Here is an 11,517-nt window from a genome sequence, read left to right on the forward strand (position 1 = left end):
ACGCTCGGTTTTGGTCAATTTCGTGAGTTTGTACATGAGCCTCTTTTTAAATCAAGTTCCGGCGGTAAAAACAGTAGGATGCTCTTTATTCGAGGCGGACAACGTCATTTCTTCGAGAAACGTCTGTGGTAAATATCCGAACGGCGCTCCATTCTCCTTGTCGATCGGGCAACGTCGGCCGTTTCAGAAGCGTATTATTGATCGGACCATACTGCTTTGTTTCTAACTGTCAAAACAAAGATGGCAGAAAATAGACAACAACTTTTGCTCTTTCGCTACTTTTCTTTGCCTTGATTATATGCTTTGATGAGTTGAATTGGATCATGATTTCTGTACGATTGTCACAAGGAATGGTCGATAGTGAAATTTTATTGATATTCCTTTCTGGATTTGATGTTTCGTTTACATTCTGTTGGTTTGGCTGAAATGAGCTGGAAAATGAGAGATGATACAATCTCTTGGTCTTGGAAAAACAGGACATTTGATCAACTTTCACAACAACAAACTAACTTCAATTTTATTTGTATATTTACATAAATTGTACGAAGGCAACTGACCGTGAATAAATCTGACCATGTTATACCTGAAAAATTACATACTTGGCGCATGAAAAAAGTTTGCACCTAACGAATGCAATGCCGACAATGCAACCAATGGGAATGGTCAATGAACTGATTTTAGCTAGAAATTTAAACATGGAGCAAAATTGACTGGTTAATGATTGAATTTCCCTTGGTTTTTTTATCTACTAACAATGAATTAACTGCTGGGGTTAGTGACAGCTAGTGAAAACCAGTCAGGCGCATCCTGGCAAATGAACGGGGTATTTTTCACTTGCGATTGGTGGCAAATACAAGGGGTCGAAAACAAAAGTGATGTAATAGCACTGAATACACCACGCAATTGAACCAGGTTGGAAATATTTTGCTTCATTTTGAAGAACTGCATAGATGAAATTTTTTTTCCATGGGTCAATTTTGTCTTCGAAGATTGAAGAAACTTTTAACGAAAAAATAAAGTTCCCGATTTTCTTCCTTTTTTCCCGTTTTCAGTTTGAAGTTCATTTTTATTCATTTTCACGCTTTTAGCCTGAGACAACCTATCTCATTTGCACTGGGTGACGAATACCCCATGCAAATGCTTACCCCGTTCATTTGCCAGGATGCGCCTGACTGAAAACTCGTTGCGGTTATAAATTTCAAATTTTAAAGCTGATAACCGGATCCGGAACACCACGGCCCCAATATGAAGAATGTTATGTTATACTTCTTAAAAGGTTTATTCATTGAATATGGATGTAAATAATTTGAAATCACCTCACATGTACAATTAAAATTTTTCTTGAACTTGGAGATTTTCTTCCCCAGGTGCATTTTAAAACGTGGAAAACTTTAGTTGTGAATTTAGAGATCTTTTGCAACTTGTGTTTTAAACGTGGAAACTTTTGTCGTGAATTTGGAGATTTTCTTTCCGTCAACTGCTCCAACTTAGGACTATCTGACAAAACATGGGACGGCAATTTGGCCACCATTTCACCGAACCCCCAAAGTCATTTGATTTGAGTTAATGAACGGCGTATTAAAAAATGGCAAAACGATGGAGCGTTTGATGTCACTCGCGCGGCAAGTTACACAAGCGTTATTTGTTAATCCCATCGGGCGATAGGCGGTTAGGCAGCGGGCGTTCTCTAATTCTCCAATCGGCGCCATCAGTGAAAGTTATTGTGACATGTTATGATATGAAAGGAAGTATGATTGATAAACTTGGTGGAGTTATCAAAACAAATTTGTTGTCAAAGAGATTTAACAAGTTAGTGAAAATACAGACCAGATATCAAACAGTCCCATGTTTCAACCAATCGTCCCAAGATGAAGCAGTTGACAGTATGTATATACATTTAAAACGTGGAAACTTTTGTGATAAATTTGGAGATTTTCTTACACATGCATTAAAAACGTGGAAAACTTTTGTTGTGAACTTGACATTTTCTTCCACATGCATTTAAAAAATGAAGAAAACTCAAGTGATTTCCTGGCATGACAATTTATTTTTTTTGGAAGTTTTGATTGTTTCCAAGTATGTGACATTTTTTGCTCTTGCAGCATGCTTTTGGAAATCATAAAATGGCTTCTGTTAGCCAGTATAATAAAATGAGATTTTTTTTTTTTTTGCATTCTGTCGGAAAATATGAAATTGTTTCCCTGTTTTGAAAGATTTTTACTTTTTAGCACGTACATTATTTCAAAAAACCCCAAAAATTACTTTTTAAAAATTTTTACATTTTTTACAATATTTTATATATGAAAGTATAATGCAAAATATTTCATCTCATTTTGAAAAGATATAAAATTTTCTTTGGTTTTCTTACTGTGAAATATTCTCCTTTTTGTCATTCTTTCATTTTAAATACTTGGGGGTACTTGCCCTTTTTGGCTATATAATATTTCTGGAAGTCAGCGCTTAAAATAATAATTATATAATCAGGTCTTTTGATGTGTTTAACAGCACTCTACTTGGCGGTGCGACGCCGGGTGACCGCTAGTATAATACTAAAATCCATTAAAGTCCACCTAACGAAAAGTTCCAGCCAATTTGGTTACTGCATTGTTGTTCTCAGTCGGGTTCAGCTTGGATATATTCCGTGATCCGTAGCTTTGAACCTACAGTCATCTTATGAATAATCCTGTAAATACTGGCAATAACATAAATGGAATTTTGAAATTCTTAGGGACTTGTGTTGCTTGATGTTATCTGAAATTTAAAGCACTTTGAAATCTTTTGAGGACATCAATTATTATTTTAACATTTGTAAAGGAAATATTTATCCGCATCTTTGCGGCTCTTGTTCTCTTTTAATTTGAATAACTCATCTTTTTGTAATACAAACTTGTATCCAGCTAAGCAGGGTCGGAAACAGGAGGTAGGCTATCTTATTCATGGAGAGTAATTAGTTTCCATATAAGGTAATACGATAATAAAGTGCACTCTCCTCTATTGGTTATGGCCTCCCTCTGTATCCGAGCCTGCTAAGTGTGATGCATTATTATTTTTTAATTTTCATAAAAGGCATACAGTAATTGTTGGTTTTAATTTTTTGTCTATATACACTGTTCAGGCGAGACCAATATAATTTGTGGTTATTTTACAGGCCGCAAGCTAACAAAAAAAGAGGATCAGTTTGGTTTGCAAATCATACTGGTTCTTATTTTACGTGTTCATCTGTTAAAGTTTCTTTTTTGTTGTTGAAATTGATATCAACTTAAAAAAATCTGTCTTCAAATTATCTGTGGGAAATTGATTCGGCCACAATTAACTCACGGACACGGTTGGTTACAAAACCAATAACAAAATCTCTTTCTCCGGATCACCATAAAATATGTACACTATCAAATAAATCCACTCCGTTCTTCCACTATTTAAATTCTATCCACTCTTCTCTGCTGTCTCCCATCACTAACTTGTTCTCTCTGCAACTAACTCTCACGCTCTCCATGTGCTCAAAATATATAAGAGCGCATGCGCAATATGCTATTTACACCTAAGTTATGTAACATAAAACATATACTAGTAAATATGTAACAATGAACTAGTAAACTTTCCTCACACTCCCCCAAATTTATACCTGAGGTAGAAATTTTAATGTCCGTTTTTTAAATCGCGACGATTTTCTCGTCATAAAGTCTATAATTCTACAAGAGGCACGTTGCCTTCTTCATTGGCTTGATCTGAAATTTTTAATTTCGCAATTGTTTTAGCAGTTCTTCTTGGTCTTTCTCGTTTGACTTCTTCTGGTAGTGGTTTCTTTGCTTTGGGTTCCACTGAGAGTTCAAGTGGAAATAAATTTTCTGGTGCCCGCTCTAAAAAGTTCTTTCCGGCACGTAATCGAACTGCTCGAATGATACCATCCTTGCCTGGCATCATTTTGTCGATGATACCCAAGTTCCAATTTGCTCGGTTTCTCTCGTCTCCTTTGATGATAACCACGTCTCCTTCTTTGAATTGACTCCCTTCGTTGTTTTTCAATTGATGACGTTCTCGTAGATATCTGACATACTCCGTTAGCCAGCGTTGCCAGATTTTCTCTCTCGCTTTCTTCAGGTACTTGTATCTCTTCTTGAGATCGATGCTTACCTCCAAATCGTCTTCGATGTCGTCGAGGTGTGGAATCTCTACTGGGTAATCAAACATCATTACGCTCGGCGTCAGGATCGTTGATTGAATGTCGTCTTCGATGTAACTCAGTGGTCTGTTGTTCATCTTCGTCTCCATCTCCAACATCATCGATTTGAATTCCTCCAATCTTGGCTTTATCGTCCCGAGTGTCTTCCATAGTGTCTGTTTCATCAATCCAACCACTCGCTCACTTGATGTCTTGATTTGCCAGGAAATTGTGCAATTCTTCTTTTTTCCGAACTTGCTTTAGCCATTTCTGCGTTGTTTGAAAGCTTGAAAAGTTGTCGGAATAAATATTGCTCTTCTTGCTATGAGTACTTTGAAGCTTCCCAGAATGCCTTCAAAGGTTTGGTTCTTCAAAACGTCCAGGTAAACTGCTCTCGTCAGGCTGCACGTGTAGAGTAGAACGTAAGCTTTCTTCTCTTCTTTCGACTTTGATAGGTATGTGAATGGTCCAGCAAAATTCAATCCAACGATTTGAAAAGGACGGTCTCTCACTGTTCGATCAGCGGGAAGGTTTCCAGGCTTTGGTCTTGAAAACGCGATAGCATGAAATCGTTTGCAGCCATTACATCGATGAATAGCACTTTTTGTCATCTGTCGCAATCGCGGGATCCAGTAATCCTTCCGAACATCAGCCATTGTGAATCCAACTCCTCCGTGTAAAGTCTTCTTGTGTGCATGCTGGATCAGCTTCTCACTGAAAACATCGTTTGTTGGTAGATAAATAGGATAGTCTCCATCGATTCTTCCCATGCATACTTACATTCCAGATGCATCTTTTTGTAGATTCAACGTCTCCCTGTCTTTCACGAACTTCTCTGTTTGATGATGATTTGACTGCACTTGCTTGATCCACGTTTCTTTCGATGATTTGATCTCTTCTGTGGTTAGTGGACCTCTGTCACGTTTTTGCTTCTTTAGTCGAAAGTTCTTGAGAAATCTTCTGATCCATGCTGTGATGCGTAACGTCTTCCAAAATGAAAACTTTTCGATTGATGTCCAAAGTCTATCATTGCTCTTGACTGCGGTGGCAAGAACTTCTTTGATAATCTTCGTCTCTGCTTCTGTTTCAACAGTTGAAATAGTTGTAATGTCTCTTGGCCAGAGTTGTTCATCCTTCAACCACGATTGTCCTTCTAGCCACGAGTTTGTCAGTTTATCTCCTTGGCAACAACGACTTCCGATATCAGTAGGATTTTGCTTTGTGTCCACGTATCTCCAACATAATTGCTTCTCTCGTATCGTCTTGACTGTTACGTACGAATTCTTTGTATTGTCCATCTCCCTTGATCCAGTGTAATGCTGCTGTACTATCTAGCCAGGCAACTTCCCTCACCACTGGAAATTTTGATAGAGCTTGACGTACGTTCTGTAGTAGGTTGGTTAACATGTGTGCCGATACTAATTCCAGTCGAGGTATTGTGAGATTTCTCTTGGCAAGCCTTGAGCTGGAACACAGTAGGCCTTGTGATAATGTATCACCTTGCTTGATAACCGTGTATATAGCCGCTGACGTGCCTTCCTTGCTCGCATCAACAAAAGCGTGAAGGGTGATCTCTTGTATCTCCTCATTCAGTTGGGTTATCGAACGCGGTATAGTGATCTCTTTCGGTATGTAATGAAGCCATCTTCTCCATTTACGTTGAAACTCTACTGGCAATGGTTGGTCCCATCCAAGTTTGTTGTCGCATATTGATCTGTAAATCATTTTTCCCGTCAGGGTAACAGGTGATGCGATACCATTTGGATCGTAGATCGAAGCTAGATACTTCAGAACTCCTCTCTTGGTTTCATCGGTTTCTATTTATGGAAACTTCACGGCGAATGTGTCGAGCCTCTTGTCCCATGAAACACCAAGTACTGCTGAATGGTCTGGATCCTTCTGATTGTCTTCTAATTCAAGAACGTTAGAATGCCACTTGTGCAGGTGGAAAGTTGCATCCCCCAAAATGTCTGTTGCAACGGATTTGAACTTCTGTGCATCAATAATTGAGTAGGCTCCCCCAATCACGTCATCCACGTAAATGTCATCTTTCAATGTATCAATGATGTCTTGTCTTGGATCTTCATTGTAAGTGTTTAAATGGTGGTCCAATACACCACATAAGAGGAATGGAGATTGGGTCACACCCATGACAGCTCTTGTGAATCGTAATATGGTTCTTGTACAAGAATCTGTGTCTGTTATCCAATGGAATCTCAAGGCGTCTCGATCTTCCTCACGGATGCGAATTTGATGAAACGCTTGTTTAATGTCTCCTGTGATAGTGACTGGTCTAATTCTGTTTCTCACGATGATGCACCAAATTTTGTTCATCAGTGTTGGTCCGGTTTCCAGACAGTCATTTAAGGATGGACTTCTGTCATTTAGCTTGGCTGAAGCATCGTAAACTATTCATAGTTTGGTCGTCTCTGAATCTTCCTTTCTGACTGGTTTGTGTGGGATGTAGTATTCCTTTCCGGTGGCTTCTTCGTTGGCTGGCTCTAATATCCCTTCTTTAATTTGGTCTGTAATCTTTTGATGGTACTCTTCAAATTGATCTTGATTTCGTTTAAGCTTGGTAATTATGTTGTTGGTTCGGCGAAGACTTGCAGCTTTGTTGTTTGGTAGCTCGGCGTGGTTTTCTTTCCACATAAGTCCGGTCTCATACCATCCTTTTTCATCTCTCTTTAGCTGCTCGCGGAACTCTGAGTGCACAGTTTGTTGATCTCCATCAGGCGAGTCTTGTATTCCAAGTATATTTAGACGGCAAAGTTGGTCATAGTCTGTTGCTGATGAATGTGTTAGATACGATCTTTTGTCCACTTCTTCACCTGGTGACATTACGATCCATCCAAGTTTTGTCATTTCAGCAATTGGTTGACGTGGTTGACCAAGCTTTGGCTCTTTCTTCATCTTGATTTGCCAATATACATCAACTCCAATGATTAAATGAATCGGAATCTCCTCACGAAGGTCATCAGGGTTGAATTCGATTCGTCGCAAATGGTCATAAGTTTCCTTGAGATTGCTGTAATGTGGATTGTCCAGGTGCAACAGGGTATCCTTTGGGACTTTGTTTGCTTCACTTCTCCCTTTGAAAGTCGACTTCAGGCTTTGGGTTTCAATCTCGTATACCTCAACCGTTGAATTGATGTCATCAGCATTTCAATTTTCTTTGTTTGCTTTCTGATTGGTTCATCCAGTCTCTTGGCAAGTGTTGAAGAAACGTAATTACTTCCTGCTCCACTGTCCAGTAGGGCCCAACATTTGACGTTATTGACTTTCACTTGGACAATCGGGTAGATAACGGTGTCTCCAGGAATTGATCCAGTGAGACCAGGTTCCTTTTTCTTGTCGCAAATTGATGTATGGTGTTTTCCTCTGCAATTGAAGCATTTCCTAGCTTGACAATCAGACACTGGGCGAAATCATAGATTTCCTAACTTGTAAATATAGTGTAAACTCGAACTTTACACTATATTTCAAATGGATTTGGAAAGTCCAATTTTCAATTTGTGAAATATGTTGGAAATTTTATGTTTCAACATTTTTCGACGAACTTGAAATATGATATTTACTATATTTTCAAAATTTGTAAATTTGAACTTCACATTTAATGAAAATGTATCGAAATATGAGATTTCAACATATTTCGAAAGAGCTCGAAATATGGTGTTTACTATATTTTCAAAGTTTGTAAATACGAACTTTACATTTAATGAAAATGTCTCGAAATATGATATTTCGACATTTTTCGAACAACTTGAAATACTATATTTTCAAAGTCTGTAAAATACGAACTTTACAGCCTTTACATTGAGTGAAAATGTCTCGAAATATGATATTTCAACATTTTTCGAACAACTTGAAGTACGACGTTTATAGTCGCGCGGCTGAGGTCGAAAAACGTTTCATTTCGTGATACATATTTTAGATTCCAAAAAAAACAACGGAAACTCGCGAATTAGTATGTCTACATTACAAAATCAAAAAGTTTCCACGATATTATATCGTGCAAGTAACGAGTAATTGGCGATTTTTTGGGGGTCTTCAAATTAAAAAAAAACCTATATCACATGATAGAGCTATTCAAACTGAGCAAAAAAGTGTATTACACCAAAGTCCCAACTTCTCTAGATCAAAAGTTATGGGCCTATTTGTGGTAAAAAACTGATGAAAATAGGGAATTTCCCCACAATCTGCATTAATTTATGCAAAATTAAACACCTTTTTGACCTCAAATAGGCCCATAACTTTTGATCTAGAGAAGTTGGGACTTTGGTGTAATACACTTTTTTGCTCAGTTTGAATAGCTCTATCATGTAATATAGGTTTTTTTTTAATTTGAAGACCCCCCAAAAATCATGAATTTCCAGGCCTTGCAATTTTGCCTGGAAACGCAAAAAATCGCCATTTACTCGTTACTTGCACGATAATATCGTGGAAACTTTTTGATCTTGGAATCTACATATACTAATTCGAGAGTTTCCATCGAAAAAAGTGGAATCTAAGAGGTGTATCACGAAAATCATTTTCTAGCCACCTTTTTCGACCTCAGCCGCGCGACTATTAGTCACAGATATCTGTAAAGCCCGAAGGGCTAGATTTGCAGCTTTGTTCAAAAAGTGAAGCTCATCTTTGGAAGGATTTCCTACCAGAGTCACGTGACTAAAATATGCAATTTCACCGGTTTGAGAGATGTGAAATAGCGTTTGCCGCCTAATTTTTTTGATATCGCGCTCCGAAAACAGTCAATATGCTAGATCCTATCCATCGGCACGAAATTTAAAAAGTCAAATTTTAGCTTCACTTTTTTTTGCTGGAGAAAGCTTAAAGTTGCCTATCTAGCCCTTCGGGCTTAGATATCTGTGCGTTTAGTATGTTTTCTAATGTTTTTTTTCTTTGCTTCGATAATCCAAGACGAGATTTTCGCACTCGGTTAGCAAGGCGCGGGATATCAGGTCAAAAATCTCAGAATCAAAACATTGCAAATGGCGGACAAAATTCTGCTAGAGTGTCTTCAAATAAGAGTACATTTCTTTTGGAAATAACATATCATTACCTTTCGATATGGGATTGGATATTTATGTGAATTGAATCAGCAAAATATATTGGACTTTTTTACTAAGTTTGAGAGGATATTTCGATGGGATTGTCAAGATATTGCTGGATATACATTAGAGAGTCAAATTTGATGTAATGAGCTAGAATGATGCAAAGTTGGAAATCTCAATTTTTGTGTCTTATCTTTGTTTCCTTTTATGAATCGAACCACCACTTATTATTTTCAGTTAGCAATATTGAGAAAAAGCAAAATCTAAAATGAAAGATAAAAATATTTGGATGACTCAGACAACCTTTCGAAAGTGGTTGAAGCTAAAAACCCAACATGGGCATGAGAGAAGGACAAACACTTTGCCCTCTACCTGTTGAACGTATACGTATACCAAACCATCCAACTTAAAGATTTGAGAGACATTTGCTTGACATGAAGAAAACGCTACATCCCCATAACTTTGGACATTAAATGATTGGCAAAATGGTATTAACATTCTATTCTATATATTGAGATGTGAAACTGGTCCAAGTTGAAGAATTGTTGATAAGACTGGGCAGTACAAGAAATATTTGCTTTGGAATACAAACTCTTATATGGACAATACCTCTGGAACAAGTAAATGCTTGGTTCTTACATTCATGAGGTCAGAGCAGAGGTTCTGTGGATTTTATAAACTTTTGAAACTTGTGTGATTGTTTTGGTTGTTTTCCTGACGAGATACTGTGAACTTGTATTTGATAAACATTGCATTTTGGCTTGGAGTATGTTTTTTGATGTTTTAACGGCGACACCATTTCTTGTTTGGATTGTTGTAGTGTTATCTTTTAGTCATTAGTGCTCCAATGTAGATAGGTTATTTCAATTTTATTTTTTATCAATTAATTTGTGTTTATGTGATAGGTTGTCCAAGAAAGCATTTTTTTGAGGTTCCCATATGTTCCAGACGTCCGCGCTCGATAGGATCGATCATCGGGACGGCTCGATGACGGATCGATATGTGATCGATGGATTACTTAACGATCCGGATGGGAGATCGATGGAAGATTCTGCCATTAAAAAGTCTTGAGTATCGATCCTTCGTTGATCCATTATCGAGCTAGTTTTTCAATCGAGTTTATCGATTCGTCATCGATCGTTAATCGATTCGTCATCGATCGTTAATCGATTTGTTATCGATCGTAAATCGAGTATGAGTCGATAGGGTCGATAAGATCGATAAAAGATCGATGATAGATCGATAAATAATTGATAACTAATCATAAACTTAAAGAAATCTTGAGTATCGATCCTCCATCAATCTCCTATCCGGATCGTTAAGTAATCCATCGATCACATATCGATCCGTCATCAAGCCGTTCCGATGATTTATCCTATCGAGCGCGGACGTCTGGTATGTTTCGTCAAAAAGTGTCAAAACCTGTCAAAGACATCTATAGACAGTTACATCAATATGCCAAAAACATTTTGTTCAACCACCTTCACTTCAAGATAGGCCACCATAGAATGAACTTCCTTTATATAGGATGAATAAAAATATCTCAAATAGGCTCTGCGATGGAGTGCAAGGCTGAAAGCCACATGAATATGGTTTATCCTATAAAAGGAAGTTCATTCTATGGTGGCCTATCTTGAAGTGAAGGTGGTTGAACAAAATGTTTTTGGCATATTGATGTAACTGATAGACATTTTATACCGTGAGATCAGGTAACTTGCATCAGTGGAGGCAAACATGCATAGCCCTCAAATGAATGACTTGTCTGGTCAAGACAAGAAATTTTAATGACCAGCCAAGTCTTGAGGGCTATTCATGTATGTTAGCCTCCACTGATGCAAGTTACCCAATCTCACGGTAAGTATTTTTTTTTCTCAACTTTATATAATTTTAAAGAGAAGACAAGAACCTAAATTGTTGGTGTTATTATTACAAAGCCCCTACTATATATTTTAACTCTGTCAAAGTCATAAAAATTTGAAACCTTGGTGAGAGCTTTTTTAAATAATTTTCATGATTTTCTTGAAATTTTGAGAAACTACGTTTTATATTTTCAGTTTTGTTTTTTTAATCACTCCTTTGATCATAAGAATTTTTTATTCTATAACAAAATCTTTCGTATTAAAAAGTGTTTCTTTCATGTATACATCTTTTTGTTCAGATTTTGTTATTTTTTTTCACGTTTATTTACTTTAGTTTCATTTTCTTTGTATGTTATTTATTTACACAGCAGAAAACCGAAAATTCACAAAATGTTCATATGGACAACATGAACAGTCCTTTACATTATCGGAACTAATTTTTGCG

At 37.2% G+C, this 11,517-nt stretch overlaps 4 protein-coding genes across 4 annotated transcripts; all 4 read right to left on the reverse strand.

Moving 5' to 3' along the window:
* Positions 1 to 3,681: 3,681 nt before the first annotated feature.
* LOC136808966 (uncharacterized) lies at positions 3,682 to 4,278 on the reverse strand. The gene has a single exon (XM_067065537.1). The coding sequence runs from the start codon at positions 4,276 to 4,278 to the stop codon at positions 3,682 to 3,684; it is 597 nt and encodes a 198-aa protein (XP_066921638.1).
* Positions 4,279 to 4,419: 141 nt separating this feature from the next.
* LOC136808967 (uncharacterized) lies at positions 4,420 to 4,929 on the reverse strand. The gene has a single exon (XM_067065538.1). It carries the CDS (start codon positions 4,927 to 4,929, stop codon positions 4,420 to 4,422), a length of 510 nt encoding a protein of 169 aa, XP_066921639.1.
* Positions 4,930 to 4,935: 6 nt separating this feature from the next.
* Positions 4,936 to 5,457, reverse strand: LOC136808968 (uncharacterized). The gene has a single exon (XM_067065540.1). It carries the CDS (start codon positions 5,455 to 5,457, stop codon positions 4,936 to 4,938), a length of 522 nt encoding a protein of 173 aa, XP_066921641.1.
* A 523-nt stretch (positions 5,458 to 5,980) lies between these two features.
* On the reverse strand, positions 5,981 to 6,493 carry LOC136808969 (uncharacterized). The gene has a single exon (XM_067065541.1). It carries the CDS (start codon positions 6,491 to 6,493, stop codon positions 5,981 to 5,983), a length of 513 nt encoding a protein of 170 aa, XP_066921642.1.
* Positions 6,494 to 11,517: the final 5,024 nt, after the last annotated feature.

The sequence above is a fragment of the Clytia hemisphaerica genome, unplaced genomic scaffold, assembly GCF_902728285.1.
Source record: "Clytia hemisphaerica strain Z4C2 unplaced genomic scaffold, Clytia hemisphaerica genome assembly, whole genome shotgun sequence".
Taxonomy (NCBI): Eukaryota; Metazoa; Cnidaria; class Hydrozoa; order Leptothecata; family Clytiidae; genus Clytia; species Clytia hemisphaerica.